The sequence below is a fragment of the Priapulus caudatus genome, unplaced genomic scaffold (assembly GCF_000485595.1).
Source record: "Priapulus caudatus unplaced genomic scaffold, Priapulus_caudatus-5.0.1 Scaffold994, whole genome shotgun sequence".
Lineage (NCBI taxonomy): Eukaryota > Metazoa > Priapulida > Priapulimorpha > Priapulimorphida > Priapulidae > Priapulus > Priapulus caudatus.
The window spans coordinates 51,775-70,060 of NW_014578055.1; the positions used below are offsets into that span (position 1 = coordinate 51,775).

Consider the following 18,286-nt stretch of genomic DNA (forward strand, 5'->3'; position numbering starts at 1 on the left):
AGTACCCTGGGGAACATAAGACCCTATGAGCGCGAGTTACAGTGTACAGACAGCAATCAGCATGTCAATTTTTTGCGATGTGCTGCTACTTACGAGCTTGATCAGTAGGGTTCATAAACTTCCCACTTTTCGTGGTGCTAATCGACCGCCGCCCCATGTTTTCGGTGCCAATTAGTAGTATGAAAACACTAGTAATACTGCACTAGTACACGTTTGTGAAAATTAACACTACAGTACAGACATCACCATGATCTTGTACAAGCGGCAAGCCTACAGCGAGTTGTAAGGCGAATCTTGATTGGCCTTCTGATTATATTCTGCTACATGATTGGCCGTGAGTCAAACCACCTTTACCGCCATCTAGTGGTAAAAGAGCACACAATTCGACAGGATGATATGTGACGTCACTATTTCGGCTTGGCGACCGGCGCGAACTTTTTAAGTTGGTCACATGCAAGATGGCAGCCTCCTTGTCAGGTAGTGATCCCTCGTCTACTGCTCAGAGATCTTTCGTTATGGCCTCGGAGCTCGAATACATGAAGTACAGGTCACCGCTAACAGCAAGATATGCGTCACCTGAAATGTCATATAACTTTAGCGAGATGAACAAGTTTGTAAACTGGAGAAAGTTGTGGATGTGGCTTGCCAAAGCTCAGCAGGCGTATGACCGTAACCGACCAGGCTGTCGTGACTAAAGCGTCAATACACCGCCGCCTGACATCCATCCATTTAAAAATCTTGTAGCTGTACAAAAACTACCGAACGAATTTACGTATATCTCAAAGAAAATGATCATCTAAGCATTTCTGGCCTTGTTTTGATCAAATATAACCTTCACCTTTAGTATTCCAGCGTATGCCTTATTAAAACTAATACCTCAGTTTGCTGTGGCACCAGTGTAAATTTCAAGAAGCCAAAGCGGACAATCTTCAACTAACCGCCAACCGCCATGTTGCAATCGCATGATTCAATCGGCCACGCGGAAAACCGCGANTGTCGCCGCTGCGCGGCGTTTGCGCGCTTCGCGCGTATATCCGGCTGCAGACTGTCTAGCGAGAGATTCGGACAGAGATCGTGACAAAGACCTCGTGATAAACTACGAGTGGGCACAAGCCCTTAAAATTGAAAGTATAATCCCATTAAAATACCATTTCATTTATTTTATAAAGGCGGAACAACTGTGTATAGATCACGGTTGACACATAGCGCCATCTATTGGCTGATTTGTGAATTCTTGTCAATCTTAGGTAAGCGACGGCACTTATTACACAGATGCTTCCGTGCTTATTTTTACCTCCGCGCAAACGGAGGTCATGCAATTGCTCGCGTGTGTGTGTGTGTGTGTGTGTGTAGCCACCGCGCGATCGATATCGCGTCGAGTCAGCGAGCGGGCGGCGCGATCGATAGCGCATCGAGTCAGCAAGTGGCGAGTCAGCAGCAGCCACCAGTGAGCGGCGAGGCAGCAGCAGGCGAGTCAGTCAGCAGCCGCCACCAGCGAGCACATACATGTTACATGCTCGCGGAGGTATGCACTCTCCGTGAGTGCCCTCTGTCTAGTTATTATATATATACATATGTGTGTGTGTGTGTCTGTGCGTGCGTGCGTGCATGCGTGCATGCGTGATACTGTCAAGCCGTATTACAGATTTACAAGGAACAACTTACAAGATTACAAGATTTACAAAATTTACAACTGCTCGGACGAATAGCGCATACGAACAGGTGTTTGATGCTCGGACGAATATCCACGTCCTACAAAATTAGTTTAATCATTCTGGAGATCTGTAATTATAGCACTAGCAGGGGGTGGGCAATGGGGCAGTACTCCCCCCCCCCTGAGAAATGTAGAAACGTTACATGGTCAATGATGGTCACCTTTCCAGAACATAACCCACCTGTGGCTCTGCCCTCCAGGAAAATGGGTTATAGCTACGTTCCTGGTAAGTGTGGAGATTTCAGGGGGCTGACCAAGGCCGTACGCAGGAAATTTTCTGTAGGGGAGCAAAGGTACTCCCCATGCCCCCTGTGCCCTAAAGTTTCGCAATTTCACATTTCTTTATTTAAAGTGTAATATTTCTTTGATGATTTAAGATAACCTTTTTTATCACATTTCTATTTTATTTCTAAAAGTGTACAGTATTTGTCCCATTAAAAGGCATACTCTGAAAATCTTTAGGGGGGCAACTGCCCCTGCTGCCCCCCCTGCTGCGTACGGCCCTGGGGCTGACGCCATACAGCATCACGACTTCAATATAGCCACAGGTAAGCTACGTTATAAATACAGAGATAGAAAGCTCCCTAGCAAGAGAGATAGGAAGTTCCCCGGCAACAGAGACGAGTGCATGGAAGGGGGTCTGCATCACCCGCGCACGTGCCGGACAAGGATGGGTGACACCGCCCAGGCACCTGAGCCACATGGGCAGGAGTTAGGCCAGGGTGGTACTGCCAGGCTCCTACGTATGTCACAGCAGGCTGCTATATAAGCAGCTACAGTCCGACGGTAGAATCGTCGGTTTTCGGTCACGAGCTTGAGAGAGCAACACACATCGATCGTCGGTTTTTGGCCACGAGCTCGAGAGAGCAATTCACTGAGGGCGCTTTCAGCCACGAGCCCGAAAGAGCCAGCCATCGTCGCAGAGACTCGCCCATGAACTCTGGTCTGTTTTGGCCACGAGCTCAGGAGAGCAACCCACGTCGCAAGCATCACCTACAAGCCACCTACGAGCTCAGTTGAGCATCGCTGATTGCAAGGGGAAAGCCGACCTGAAGGTATGCCACATCATACAGGGGGTCTTAATTAGGGGTGCACCGGATCCAACTTTTTAAGTTCCGGTCGGAACCGGAACTTTAGCTGGGAATAAACTTGACAGTTTTGGGCCCAGTATTGCGCAAACTCACTCGGCCTGAAGTTCCCTGAACAAAATATCATTAGCAGGCACATCACTTAGACGAGTAGGACAATGCTCAAAGTTCTAATTACAGGGTAGTATAGTTACTGTTAGGTGTATTAATCAGCTGCTTACAGTGCATAATTTGCATAATTCTGGTATCTTATTCACGAGCGAATTCTGTGGTAAAACCTGCATGTTGCAGTATCCCTGGTTTTAGTCATTATTTTCAACTAACGGACAGATGCGATTCCTGTGGCTCTAAGAGTATTTGATTTTGAAAGAAAATCTTATGAATCACCTAACATTCGTTAGGTTCAGTTCAGTTAGTTAGCCAATGTTCAAGTGGCAAGCGTTTTTTGAGCAGAAAAGTGTGAAGTTGTTAACACTATATTGTCAGCAAGTTCACTCTATTGACTCTCAACTACATTTAGTGAGGGACACTAATCTTTTAATTTTTATGACGCTTGTAGCAGAAATGAAATTAGGAAAAAGTTCCGGTTCCGGCCGACTGTTTTGGAAGGGTTCCAGCCGGAACTGGAACTCTGAAAAATTGGTGATCTGGCCGGATAGTTCCGGCCGGATCCAAGTTCCGGTACACCCCTAGTCTTAATCACACATCGACCGCACCGCGCGTCCACACATTTGAGGAGCGCTTCCTCGGACGGTACGAGGAGCCACTCTTCTATCAACACGAGCCGAGCAGCGGCAGCACCTGACGAGGAGCGCCGCCTCGGACGGTACGAGGAGCCACTCTTCTATCAACACGAGCCGAGCAGCGGCAGCACCTGACGAGGAGCGACAACGAGGCGCGACGCCGAGGGCTACAAGACATTAGAATAGAGAATAGCTACGAGAAATATATATATATAGTTGAAATAAGCAACGTAAACGTTACATACGTATATTCTATATATATATATATATATATATATATATTGTGCTATATTTTACAGACGCTAAGTCAATGTTATTCATATAAGGTAAATAAAGTTATCAATTGTATAAAGAAAATATAAGGACTTGGTATTATTTCACTGTGGGGTTTTCTTGCTACTGCATCACCTGCATCTGCCTTTACGGTAGAAGCGAAAACTCTTACAAAATCAAACAAATTACACGTGTTAACCATAGCACTTCAGTTGCGGCCACCCCTAGGGTCACTACATTATATATATGTATAACTATAAGATTATGTTGCCCCATTCTGATTGTGAATCACACTGGCACTGCTCTACATCGTAGTACATATATACATATAGGAGATGATTGTTAGCTGCATGTCAACAAATAAAAAGATTTTTTTCTGAAATTTGAAGTTTTTAAAAAGTGTTTTTTTTACAATCATTTTCCATTGCAGACACTTGGATTGGACATAAAGGATGAGCAGATAGCAGAGATGGAGGCAAACCTGAGAAACATCGACTTTGAGGTAGCCATGGAGGAGGAGAAGAAGAGGAGGCATGATGTCATGGCCCACATTCACACATTTGCAAAGTGTTGCCCAAAAGCAGCTTCAATCATCCACCTTGGAGCTACATCAGCCTACGTTGGAGACAACACAGTAGGTTTCTGCAAGATACAGAGTTTCTTATACATAAGAGGCACAGTGGCGCACCGCCGTTGTCAAATTTAACATCGCCATTGTGAAAATGTTCCTGTATTTACCCGCCGTTGTCAGAATAGTGTCAACCCAAAAATAAATAGATCACCACGTGCTTCTGGCATATTTAGATTGCCATGTGTGTTTATAGAGTTCCGTTTTATGCGTTTATTGATTGGCATATTATTGCATGCATGCCTACGGCACGGCACGCCTTTCAATCCATCATGCGCGTTTTTTCCCCAAACTGGCGATTACATCCTTTGTCTAATTTTTCCTCTGAAGAAACCCTGAAGATATTCCTTGGTTTTGTAGTGGACCTTTTCCTCAGGACTCGATTATTTCTGTAAAACATTCAAGATTTGCGGTAAATTGACATGGCTTAAAAAACCAGACAGAATGTTGTGGGCACAGCAAAATTCTATAGGTTCATAGCTTTTGGTACTTGCTTTAGCTATTTAAGAGAGTAAAGTGTTAACTTAAAGCAGGCTGGTGAGTATATAAACAAAACATGGTGTTTGAATAAAAATAGGTTAAATCATTCGCATCAAGATCATTGCTGATCGTATTCAACGTGAATGGCAAAAAATGTTGCCTTTGCATTTATGATACTTGTAAGTCTGGCCTTACTAGTTTTATTGTCAACTTGAATTAGTTGTAGTGACAGCATACCTGGCAGTAGATCTGCAATGCAGGCAGATCTTATGAATAGCGCAGCAAACAGTGCAATGTCGCTGCTTCTCCCTGCGCTAATTATCTGTTGCTAATTTTACACGGGACCGGGGTCCTGCGATACATGCCACATACTAATGCTCAATGTGGATTACATGCAGTGCTGTAAGTTATACATGTTCAGACGTATATACGTGTACAGACATACATGTAATAACATTTCGATAAACACAACATTGCTGTCCTGACCGTTGGTATACGAGTCAGTCCATTAACCAATATATAGTCCCTTGCTCTGGACTGGCACGGAATTCACTGGTCCTGTGATCAACTTCACAAATTAAATCTAACTAACTAAAATGTAACTTGATCCCTTCCCCCATGTCGAAATGGGATCCAAGCCATGGAAGTACTTTGGAAAAGGATAACTGTTACCTGCAACACATGACATGGTTATTGATTAGCTATCTCCTCCCCACAGGGACAAGTTTTAAGGGTACGTATAAAACTGAACAAATAAAGTCAGTGTCACGGTGCAGCAGATTCTCCATTCCTGCCTCTGCGAGCTGATCGACGAGGCACCATGAGCTCCTGTGTGCCTGGGTTGTTGTGAGAACGAAGTCTGGCAACAGCGTGTGGGACTGGTCCATCTGGGTAGCCGGTGAGCCCGAAGAGTCCGATCTGAGAGGCCGTAGAGTAGCAGGTCGAGGCGATTCCCGCACGGTTGTGGGCTGTGGCGCATGCACCGCTGACAGTGGTGGCAGGCTAGGAGGCGGTTCTCGCGCGGGCGTGGGCTGTGCTGCATGTACCGGGGATAGGGGTGGGCTGCTAGGGAGTGGTTCTCGTGCGGGTGATGGCTGTGGCACGTGTACAGGCGACGGAAGTGGCATGCTAGTAGCCGGGGTGAACGGGGGCTGTGTCCCTGAGGGCCCGCTGGGGCCTGCCACTGGTGTTGTGGGTGGAGGCGCAGGGGGAACAGTGGAAGAGCCCTGACACGGCTGCACAACCGACCATGCGTCTCGTCAATGCCCCGAGCTGGAGTGCCATGGAATGGGGTGTACTGCCGCAGGTGCTGTCGATTCCGAAGGGTGACTCTGCCTGAGCCGTCCACGCGGACAACATACTGGTGGTGTTGCCGTACCTCTACCACAGTTCCAGTGCGTTCCCATCTCCTGGGGTAGCTTCCTGCCAGATTCTGTATGTACACATTGGCACCAACATGTAGTGGGGGTAGGCAGTGGGTGTGTTCAATCCAACGCTCATGTTCTCGGGAATGCCGTTTGGCCAGAGCGGTTTCGCGATGGCCCATCAGGTCTCGTGAGGGGTGTTCCGACCCCTGGGAATCGGTATGGCATCGCAAATTGGTCTACCAAACACAATCGTTGCCGGAGAAGCTCTCTCTCGGGATCAATGGTGTTCCTGTACATGAGAATCGCCCTCTGGACTTTGTCTACGTCCAGGGATCCTGTTGGGCTGAGTTTGTCTACTATCATCCGCTTAACAGTTTTGACGGCCAGCTCGGCTCGGCTCCATTTCTGTAGCAAGAAGAACCCGGCACCGTACACCGACTAATCTGTGGATAGACATGTTGCCCGGTCAGGATCGTACAGGCGGACTTCCTCTTTGATCTCGTTGATAATGACCTCCTTGGACTGCTGGAACAGCTTATCCAGCTCCTCTGTCCTGGCGAATTGTGCGGAGGGCTTCAGCAAGTGACGGAATGGCTGCATCTGCTTTATCGTAGAGAAGGCGTAGGCATCCTGATTAACCAGGCCGAACCAGCCTCTGGCGCCGGAGATGTCAGTGGGCACGGGAAAGTGTCTGATAGGATCCAAAAACTTGGGGCTCGGGCATACATTGCTTGGTGTGATCGTGAAGCCTGCAAAGTCTGTAGTATCCTGCGCGAACTGGAACTTCTTCGGATTCAGTGTGATGCCATTGCGGGCGCACAGGTCGAACCAATCACAGGCTTGGAAGAACGCTGACTCGATAGACTCTTACCACATGCATGTGTCGTCCACACACTTGACCTTGTCTGGGAAATCAGCAATTATAGCATCAAAGCGTTGGTTATAGCCGTCGCCGCTGGCCAAGAACCCATGTGGAGCGACTTTATACCTGAAGCACCCCAAGGAGTGATAAAGGTTGTGATGTGCCTCCTGTGGTGTGATCCTCTTCACGGATAGGGACCAGCGTTATTCGTTCATGGTGGCAAGTTTGTGTTGAGATTGTGTATGAAATATTATTATCATAGTTGAATCACTAGACTTCGGTAGCTTTTCTATGCAGAATTATAGGTAACAGTGAATCATAAATAATCTCTGACACCTTCCTTTATTTCAAAGGATGACTGTTACCTGCAACACATGCCATGGTTATTGATTAGCTAAATACCTGTATTAGTTGTCTGTGTTTTGCCATTACACACTCTTCATGATACATAATGATAGCCTACCCCCACACTTCCACTCCCACATCTATACTGTGTTACTTGGCAGGATTGATTGATTGATTATCCTCTTGCCCCCCCCCCTTCCCGATGGAACATAACGCCGCTGTATAAGGCAGACTTATTTCATGGAAAAGCCCAAATATCAGAAAAAAGCTCTTCACCAGCTTTCATTACTAATTTTAATTATAGTATATTTTAGTTTCATATTACAAAAGAACTTTTTGCTGCTGTTTATCAATCACGGATACTACAAAACACAAAATTGATTTGAAAATTAAATTGTCATTGTTGATTATGAATGGTGTTAGTATGCTAGTATTACTTTTCCCAGTGATAATAATAGTTTTGCTTTAAAATGTTATGTCTGTGAGCTTAAGAGATTGTAGTAAAATTGATATTATGTTATTAATCTTCAACTAATGTTTAAATCCAAAAGGTTATATGTAGCATAAATGTTAACTGAAACTGAAAATGCTATACTTTGTCATTTTATTGATTTATAAAACTTGAGCGCACAGTGACAGTGTGTGAAAATAAACTTTAATTGTACAGCTTCCGTAATCACATTAGAAGGCAGCCCCGGGAATTCCATCAGGTGTTAATACCATTGTATAGCTGTCAGCACTCAGCAGATATATTTGTTTCATATTAATATCGAACAATGAGAGTTTGCATGTAGAGGAATTAATTTCTAATTTCAGTCAAAAATTATGCTAAACGTGACGCTAGTTGTACCCCTCACAAAAGAAAAGCGTTAATAACTTATTTAAATATCGCATGGAAATGTGTTTAAATAGTATGTAGCGGCCTGTCCATTTTCCATATTTCCTTGAAACCGCAATATGGTGATGTGCCCCCGATCTTCTGCACATAAGAGTCCCCCGTGTATGGTATACGTGGTCGTTGTGGCAAACCCAAGCTTGGCAGGTGTAGTGCTGCGGTCTCTACTCCAGTGTGCCAACCACTCTCAGCTTTCCCTATATTGATCCGCCTGCCCCGCATTATTTCAGCTACAGCAATAGTGCCCCCACGTTAATGGCGTTTTGATGTAATTGGAGTTATTACTTGTTCGGCGCCTATTGTCAGCGCGTTTGAATTTAAAAAGTCGAACGCGTGCTCCCACGAGTACCACCCGGTGAGTGTCACGGCCGGCGTAGGCGCGTATTGTCAGGCTAGCTGGGCTCTACGCGCACGTGTCGTGTCGGCGCTGGCTAGTGTGTATACCCCACCAGCACACACGACACCACATGGTCACCCTCCATCACACCTTCAGGTATTATGTAGACATACAAACACGTACGCACATGCACGCACATGCACGCGCGCGCACACACACACACGCACACGCACACGCACACACACACACACGCGCGCGCGTACACACACATATAACTTGTTTGTATGTAAAAGTCATTACATAGTATTACAGTATATTTTATATGGAGTTGTGAAGCCAGCTAGCTAGAACTCTCGCTGCCATTATTCATTGTTTGGATTACATCAGTCTAAAGCTGCGTTCACACGAGGATTTTAGTTCCGTATTTAAGCGTTCACACGCTAAAATATACGCGTGTGAAAAAAATACACGTCTAAAATATATATATGGTATAATATGTATATATATATATATACAGGGCTACTGCTGGCGTTTACCACCTTTGCAAAATGCGATAAATAAATAACAGTAGCAATTTTATTACATTAACTGACGAATACAATTGTCGAATGATTTACCTGCTCACAATTCCAATTGAAACGTGAATCAATTAAAAAATTTTGAAATTGCAGTGTCGTACTAACAAATTTCGCAACCTGGTCATATTTTAAACTTACCTTTAAATCAAACAATCTAGTCTTGTGCAGACTAAACTACATTATTTTATTTTTACTTGATTACTTTATTAAAAATGTCTTCGTACACCTCTTTTCCCATGTACCCATCACCTGTTTATGCCTTGCTTAGCACATATGATAAAGAAACAGTGGATATTGTTTTTCATTGGTGGCTAAAATATAACGTTGGTAGCTTAAGTCTTGGCTCAAACTTTAAAACATCTAGAGAGAGCCCTATATATAGGTAGGGTGGCTAAGTTAATAGGTATGGTGCTTCAATTATTTTTCATCTCTCCACAAGTTACACTTTTCTTAGTCACAGCGTGAACAGTGAGTGTGAAAGTGTTCCCAGGGGCGTGTACAGGAGGGGAGGGGGGGTCCAGGGGGTTCGGACCCCCCCTCTCCCCCTGCTCGCGCAGAAAACGCATCTAAGGGGGTCTAATTTCAAAAAATTTCTGGGGAAGGGCCCCCCCCTTCGCGTGCTCGCAAGTTTGTGTTACGGTTAGACCCCCCCTGGTACAAATCCTGTACACGCCCCTGGTACAAATCCTGTACACGCCCCTGGTACAAATCCTGTACACGCCCCTGGTACAAATCCTGTACACGCCCCTGGTTCCACCGTGTCTGCGCCTATGTTTGCCGTTGTGTGATCGTACGATGCGAGGTCGTCTGTGTCGTTACATACAGTTGGTTCATTAGCGATCCTCATTCGTTCTTGCAGGATTTGATCGTCATGAGGGATGCTTTCATGATTCTTATCCCAAAGGTACGTGCAGCGCGGATGGTAAATTTGCGCAGCGCAATAATTTGTAAGTGCATGCCACACATGCCGCGATACACTTAATTATATAAGCTGTTGTATATGAAGGAGAATGTTTTAGCAGTGATGCCCAGGTTGTTGCTCTAGAATTTACAACGTTACGAATTTGCCATGTTAACTATGCAATAAACTATGCATCTATCATATTGCATTTGCACCTCTATCATGTTTGCACATTGTCACCTCACATACTGTTATGTCGATGTCACATTGTCACCTCCTATGCTGCTATGCTATTGTCGTATTATAACATTTTCTTCTATTGTGTTGGTGTCACATTTCATCTTTCATTCTACTACGTTAGTGTCACATTGTCTCATCTCCTTTTGCTGTTTTGTTGTCACCACTCGTGCTGCTATACTGTTGTCACACTGTCACATCTCATGCTGCTATGCTGTTATCACAATGTCACATTTCATGCTGCTATGCTGTTATCACAATGTCACATTTCATGCTGCTATGCTGTTATCACAATGGTACATCTCATGCTGCTATGCTGTCATCACATTGTCAACTTTCATGCTGCTGTGCTATTGTCACATTGTCACCTCTCCTTCTCCCATGCTCTAGTTACATTATCACCATTTCTTCTGCCTCATTGGTGGCACATTGTCACTTCTCAGGCTGTCATGCTCTAGTCACGATGTCACATTTCCTTCTGCTACCTTAATGTCACATCACCTTTCATGCGGCTGAGTTCTTGTCACAATGTCACATCTCATACTGCTATGCTGTCATCACATTGTCAACTTTCATGCTGCTGTGCTATTGTCACATTGTCACCTCTCCTGCTCCCATGCTTTTGTTACATTATATCACCATTCCTTCTGATGCCTTGGTGTCACATTGTCACTTCTCAGGTTGTCATGCTCTAGTTACGGTGCCACATTTCCTTCTGCTATCTTAATGTCACATTGTCAACTTTCATGATGCTGTGCTACTGTCACATTGTCACCTCTCCTGCTATCATGCTGTTGTTACATTGTCACCTTTCCTTCTGCTACCTTAATTTCGCATTGTCACCTCTCATGCTGCAACTTTGTCTTCACATACTATGTCACCTCACGCTACTATGTTGTCATCACGTTACTTGTCATGCTGCAATGTTGTCACCACATTGTCACCTCCCGTGTTGCCATCGTGTCGTCTTGCTTGTGCTACTATTTTGTCATGTCCTCAACCTCTGCAGGGGTAGAAATTAACTTTTGAACACGGGAGTCCAACGGACTCCCTACCCTTAAAAAGAGGGAGTCCGCAGCAAAATGAGGGAGTCCGCAGTCGGAGGTTTAAAATTAAAAAGATATTAACAATAACGCATGTGCTTATTTTTAAGATTCATGCAGTTGCACGTCTGCCAAATTTCCTTTGGGGATTACCTGAAAAAATATGGTAATTCTGTGAGGCCGTGCTCTGAACGAACTAGTTAGTATGGCAGAATTTTCAGGGAGTCACACGGACTCCTGCATATGTCAAATCAGGGAGTCCGGCAGTAAATCAGAGAGTATTTGACTCCGGACTCCCGTTAATTTCACACCCTGCTCTGGTTTTGCTTCGATTCCCCGACACTTGATGATGCACGCTCTTCTGTCTTCACAGGTCGCGCGCTGCATCCATCGTCTGTCGAAGTTTGCAGAGCTGCATAAGGACCTGCCAACTTTAGGCCACACACACCTGCAGTGAGTGCATTGCCGCTGCCGAGTGAAACGACTATTTCCTAACTCATTCTGATGACAGCCGTGTAACAGTTGTCGTTTAGATTGTAGCTAAAGTGACATGTTAGCGGTTGGAATTTTTCTCCCGGTTATCTGCATCATGTTGAGTCAGTAACGAACAACTCGGGCCACAATTAAAAAAATATTTGTTTGCCCCACCTGACCCAGGCTGAAAAGTTTGGTATAGGCTTTTTTTGAGGGGGTCTTTTAAACTCTTTTTACAAATTCAGCATGGTGTCTACATGCTCGGGTATGCTTGTGTGGAGATACCTTTTATGTTTAATGTTTGTTTTGCTTGGTACATATAATGTATTGCCTACAGAGAAATGTACAGTGATACAATTTGTAAAAAAAAAAATGGGAGAGATCAATAAAATCTTTTGAGTCGGCCCCTTTTTGGCGGGTCGGTCGGGTGAGGGCAAACAAACAATATTTTTATTATGGCCTCACTGAGCTAATGTTCCAGCCTGGGTAAACTAACTAGCTTACACCTGCAGTCTTCGAAATTAGCCGGGCATCCGACGCCTGAGACATCTAGAAATCTCGGCGGGCATGTAAACATTGCAAGCTCACTTGCCCGACGGTCTCCTGCTTTAAAAACGCATAAACTATGATGCAACTGGCCATAAACTAAATGTTTTAAATTTAAAATCACGAAATGTTAACGCCGAAAACGAAGTTATCTGTTGTACACTTGTTTACTCGACATTCCAAAAATATTCCTGCAAAATATATGGACAACTATAATGTCATTCGGGCATGTACATTTTACAGAGTACTTGCCTGAAGGGCAAGTGACACAAAAAGTATGTCGTGCACCTGTGTGAGCGGGTATGACCGATGACTGACCTTGGTTGGGTTGCAGGCCGGCACAGCTGACCACGGTGGGTAAGCGATCCTGCCTGTGGATCTCTGACATGCTCATGGATCTGCACAACATGGAGAGAGTAAAGCACGAGCTGAGGCTTAGGGGCGTGAAGGGAACCACCGGCACCCAAGCCAGCTTCATGGCACTATTCGACAATAACTCCGACAAGGTATTGTCTGCTCAAATCTCCTGCTGGCAAATCCAATAGTAGCATGATTGGTTTATATAAGATCCATTAGCTTGCTCCTCTCTAGGCAGATGTAAGTGATAATGGCAACTATCGGTTATAGACTCCGTTGAGGTTTCATCTGCTAGTGTCTTAGCACGGCATATCTAAGTGGTAATGACATTGATTGTCGTTGGTTATTCCTTGATGATGTTATCGGGTGTTTGCAGGAGGCTGTGGCAGTAGGAGTGATGTTACCAGTTTACCAGGACCCACGCTGTGAATGTTTATTGATGTTTATGTTTGTTGTTTACCCGCAGGTCGAAATGCTAGATCGACTTGTTGCCGAAATGGCTGGTTTTAAAAAGTAAGTACCTACAATTGTTTGAAAAATATGTCGCTAGGTGGCGCTCAGAGCTCATGTTAGTCCTAATAGCATAATAAGGTGGTGAACTACAGTAGAGGGCGTCCATAGGCGGCAGGCCTGATAAGCACCGAACAGAAATTAATTAAAAATACTCACACTGTTACTTCGCTTACACAACATACACTTTACTCATGTTAAATAACTACAGATTCATGCTCTATGCTCCGCTCGAAACTTTTGCCAGCTCTATGATGCGAATTTCTGCAAAGTTGTCTGAACACATTTCAAACACAAAAATGACCAACCGGTTGCTGTGGCTACGCCACCTGACAGAATGTCACGAATACACAACAATACCAATTTTACTTCTAATGCTTTCTAGACGTCCACGAGGCATCTAACTTGCGTGCATAATGCAAATTATTGCACTCTAGTGCCGAATTTCTGTAAAAAAAAAATGCCAAAAAAGGCCTTTTCTAGAGACGAAATAGTGCAACGGTGAACAATTTGCGGAGGCTTACTGTTGTATGCCTCCTTAATGAGCGGAGAAACGCATTTTTGATGGAATTTTAGATGAATAACTTAGAGCCTTTTCCTTATATGGCCACCTAATTTCAAAATTGGTATGAATCCAGGAGCTGAGATATGACTCTCTGAAATGAGCCATCAAAACACAGAAATCAATGGAAATTAATGTTCGCTCCATGCGGTTAGGCGCAGTGTTAGAACGAGGGTTATGGTGAATTGCAACCAACAAACCTAAGATATTTTGATACTGTTAGTGTTAGGAGTGCCACAAAAGAGTGAAACGAGGATAATATTGCACTCTAGTGCCGAATATCGGCGGAAAAAAATTCCAAAAAAGGTTTTTCCTAGAGACGAAATTGTGCAACGGTGAACAATTTGCGGAGGCTTACTGTTGTATGCCTCCTACAACAGTGAAATGCAAAAACCATGTTGTAGTTTCAGTGAAATTAGTAAACTTTACCCGTTTTATTTTGACAATTCTTTGCAGTATTATTATTCAGCTGTCCTTCCTTGATAATATAAAACCAACCGCTTGTTCCTACGTTGTCCCTACACTGGGATATTAAGCGGTGAAAATCTAGTATTTTACCGAAAATCTAACTAGATTTCACTGCGAGCTGCGACTCTCTCTGCGACTTGCTGTTAAAAAAAGAATGCCACTAGGTGCTATGCATCAAGTGGGAAAACATCCACACAGTAAAAATTGTGTGGATGCATGTGATACTTATGTTTGTTTCTAATTGTGTATGCACTCTCTATTATCTGAGGGTGTACAAGGTGTGTGGACAAACCTACAGCAGAAAAGTTGACTTTGACTGCCTGTGTGTCCTCGCAAGTCTTGGTGTTAGCATCCACAAGGTGAGTGTGATGTGTGCGTGTGTGTGCGTGCATGCGTGAGCGTGCGCACGTGTGTGTTAGTGCACGTATGTCCCGATGATCCATTATAATCATCACATCTTATCTTCTCCTTCCTTTCTATTTGTCTGTCTGTCTGTCTGTCTGTCTCTTCCCCCTCTCTCTCATCCTCTTTCTCTCCCTCTCTTGTATGTAATCAGTAATTCATAAAATTTTATGCTTTATAATCAAATTGAGAATGCTCTGTCATGACTTATGTTGAGTGTCATTGGAGGATGAATCGGAAATGTACTCAGCGAACGCTAGAACGATGTTGTTACAAACCTTTCGCAGTTGTAGTTCAGGTGAAATTAAACGATACATGTGCCAGCTGAATATTCAGTGTCCTTGATTAGATTCGATCATCGATTGGTGAAGCGAAACTGGTAACTGATTATAAAATATCGAGCGATTCGCGTGCCTGGTGTATGTGCGGCTGTTAGTAACAGACAAGCAGACGCCAGATAGCCAGGCGTCTGTTCCTTCTCACATATGCAACTATAGACGTGAGGTCCAAGTGACATTTTGCCTGTGCGTCTGGTAATGTTGCGTTACTTGAATCGCGTTATGTTGTCATTGTGTGTAAGTGTTGTGACAGTGATGAGGTAGTAATGATATGATAGGTTGCAGGGTTCGCTATGAACGTAGCCGTTTGTCGGAGCCCGGTCGTAGCTACCAGGGGTTACTGATGACAAATTGACAATTTGTCATTATTAACCCCTGGTAGCTATATATGAGCGTTAATCCGTTTAGGTGTTGTACAGCAGTAGAAGGCCTTAGGCGTCAGGCGTCAGTTATGGGCAGCAGCCCTGAATAAGCATCGAACAGAAATGAATCGTCGCATACACAACATACACTTTATTCATGTTAAGGGCCGGACACACTAGGCAATTAAATCGGGTGACTAAATCGAGCGACTAAATCGCCGGTGAAATCGCCTAGTGTGTCCACTCAATCGCCGCCAATTTAGTCGCCCGATTTCGTTGCCCGATTTAATCGCATAGATCCAAACGTTTTGATATTATCGGGCGATTTAGTCGCCCGATTTAGTCGCTCGATTTAATTGCCTAAGTGTGTCCGGGGCCGGCAATAAAATTGCTCGATTGTACAATTCATCAGCCAATCAGAGTTGTTCAATGATACTGACGTAATAGCGATGTTTCATGTTTAGTATGTCATGTCATGTAATAGCGATGCACGCACGCACGCACGCACACATGCACGCACGCACGTCTACGTGCACATGCATGCACGCACGCACGCACGCTGTCTGCAACACACCACGCTACCGGACGCACGCCGCACACGATGCACGCAACGTGTACCTCCACACGTACACACGCACGCACGCCACATGCACACACGTGTACTGCACACGCACAGCACGGCACGCACCACCGGCAACGAACGCAGCTAGTGCACACGCGACGCAACACACGCACGCACGGGCACGCGATCGCACCAGTGAACGTCGCAGCACGCCCGCACCCACATATAATGTGCATAACGACCTCGCACGCACGGTGTACTGGCACACGCACGCACTCACGTGCTATGCTGCACACGCACCCCACGCGCGCACGCAGCGCATGTACGCACGGTGAAAGTGCCACACGGCACGCAGCACGCCACGAACGAACGTGTACTACACCACGCACGTCACGGCACGGCACGTGTACTTGGCACACGCGTATCACGTCGCGCACGTGAGGTGAGACACAACGGCTACACAGTGCATCGCATCGTATACCACCGCACGGCCGCAGGCACGTAGATCGTTCACACGCACGCACGCACCGACGCCACGCAGACGCACGCACGCACGGGCACGCATGCCATTGACGCGCCACGTGTATAGGACACACGCCACGAACGCACAGGTACGTCACCACAGCAGCGCCCCGCACGGCACAGCGCGCACGTGATACTACACACGCCCACGCACGCACGCACGCACCGCGCGCGACGTGTACGTGCACACGGCAGCACAGTGCACGCACGCCCCGCACGCGTGCCGCACGTGTAGCAGTGCATCACAAGCAGCAACCATGCCACGCACGTATACCGTTCCACACGAGACACGCACGCACACTACGCCTAAGACTATGGACTTACGCACCATCGAGACACGCACGCACGCACATTACAGAGGCACTGTGGTTAAGTCACACGCCCCAACGCACGCACGGAAACGACACGCAATGTACGTACCACACGCACGCACGCACGCCACCGTGTAACTTCACCCACGCACACGCCCACAGTAGACGCGCGACACGTGTGTATAGTACAGTCACGTCACGCACACGCACCGTGGGCAGGTTATCACAGCCGGGCGCGCTAATCGTGTACGTGCACACGCAGCACCATGCACGCACGTACGTGTACACATGTCACGCATCGGCAACGCCACGTGTACTTGCACAGCGATTTACGAGTACACGACGCAACCGGCGCGCCACGTGTAACGTGCACAGCAGCACAATGACACGCACTGTGTACGCACGCCTACTCTACGTGCACCACGCACTATAACCACGAGCCACACGCACCGCATGAATGCCGCAGTCGTAACGTGGGCAAACCTCACGCACGCACAGGCCAACGCAGCGTACGCTCGTATACGTGCACATGCATCACGACTAGGCATGTTCCACTGCGATTTAGTCGCCCGGATTTGATTCATAATCGCTCCGTGGGTACACTCGACTCGCGCGATAGAATCGTCGCGATTAGCTAGTGTGTGCCGGCCGCTTTAGATAACCACAGATTCAAGCTCTATCTTTCCACTCGAAAACTTTTGCCAGCTCATATGATGGGCTATTATATCTATACAGGGTTATGTAATAAAAAGTTATATGTCAATTAACCCGCTGATACTAGTGTAGTCGGATTCGCATTTCAAAACACAAATTACCGACCGGTCACCATGGATACGCCACATGAGTGACATGTCAGGCAATTACCGACCTGGACATCGTCGAACGCTATCTAATGCCTTCTAGACGGTCCACCTGAGGCATGCTATCTGGCGGCATATGCAAAAATTAAGTGCACGTCTAGTGGCCGGTAATTTACCGAAAAAATATTAAAAGATGCCTTTTTCTAGAACCAAATAGTGCCCGTAGGGCAGAGCAACAAGGAAAGTTTAGTCCGTATAAATCTCCGTCGGATGTATGGCATTGCTAATAATAACATAGCGCGAAAATAGTTGTGAAATTGGAGAGCAGTAGAGCGCGGTGTCCGTCGCCGTTTCTCAGCGACGACAGCCCAGCATGGTCCGATGCCGAGATGTCTTATAAGGAGGCTCGGTAACACCATATAACGATCTTTTTAGCAAGAATTAAGCTTCTCCAGACTTTTCATCTGGACAACGTTCTCCACGTGAGTCAACGTGAGTAGAGCGTCTAACTCCCGCAATGCTCCATCACTTCACTCATATGATAGTGCATATGTCAATAGATAACACTCTCAAAAGACTCT

General features: G+C 45.9%; 2 protein-coding genes across 2 annotated transcripts in view; one reads left to right on the top strand and one right to left on the bottom strand.

Moving 5' to 3' along the window:
* The window catches only part of LOC106814868 (WW domain-binding protein 11-like), a 27,253-nt gene extending 26,990 nt beyond the window's left edge, over positions 1–263 (bottom strand). Inside the window, exon 1 of the mRNA XM_014819241.1 lies at positions 94–263. Within this exon, the coding sequence (XP_014674727.1) occupies positions 94–157 (64 nt within the window). The 5' untranslated portion in view covers positions 158–263. The remainder of the gene's footprint in view (positions 1–93) is intronic.
* A 168-nt stretch (positions 264–431) lies between these two features.
* The window catches only part of LOC106814869 (adenylosuccinate lyase-like), a 27,517-nt gene continuing 9,662 nt past the window's right edge, over positions 432–18,286 (top strand). The window contains exons 1-7 of the mRNA XM_014819242.1: positions 432–659; positions 4,249–4,452; positions 10,170–10,214; positions 11,865–11,944; positions 12,846–13,017; positions 13,335–13,381; positions 14,677–14,767. Of these exons, the coding sequence (XP_014674728.1) occupies positions 459–659; positions 4,249–4,452; positions 10,170–10,214; positions 11,865–11,944; positions 12,846–13,017; positions 13,335–13,381; positions 14,677–14,767 (840 nt within the window). The 5' untranslated portion in view covers positions 432–458. The remainder of the gene's footprint in view (positions 660–4,248; positions 4,453–10,169; positions 10,215–11,864; positions 11,945–12,845; positions 13,018–13,334; positions 13,382–14,676; positions 14,768–18,286) is intronic.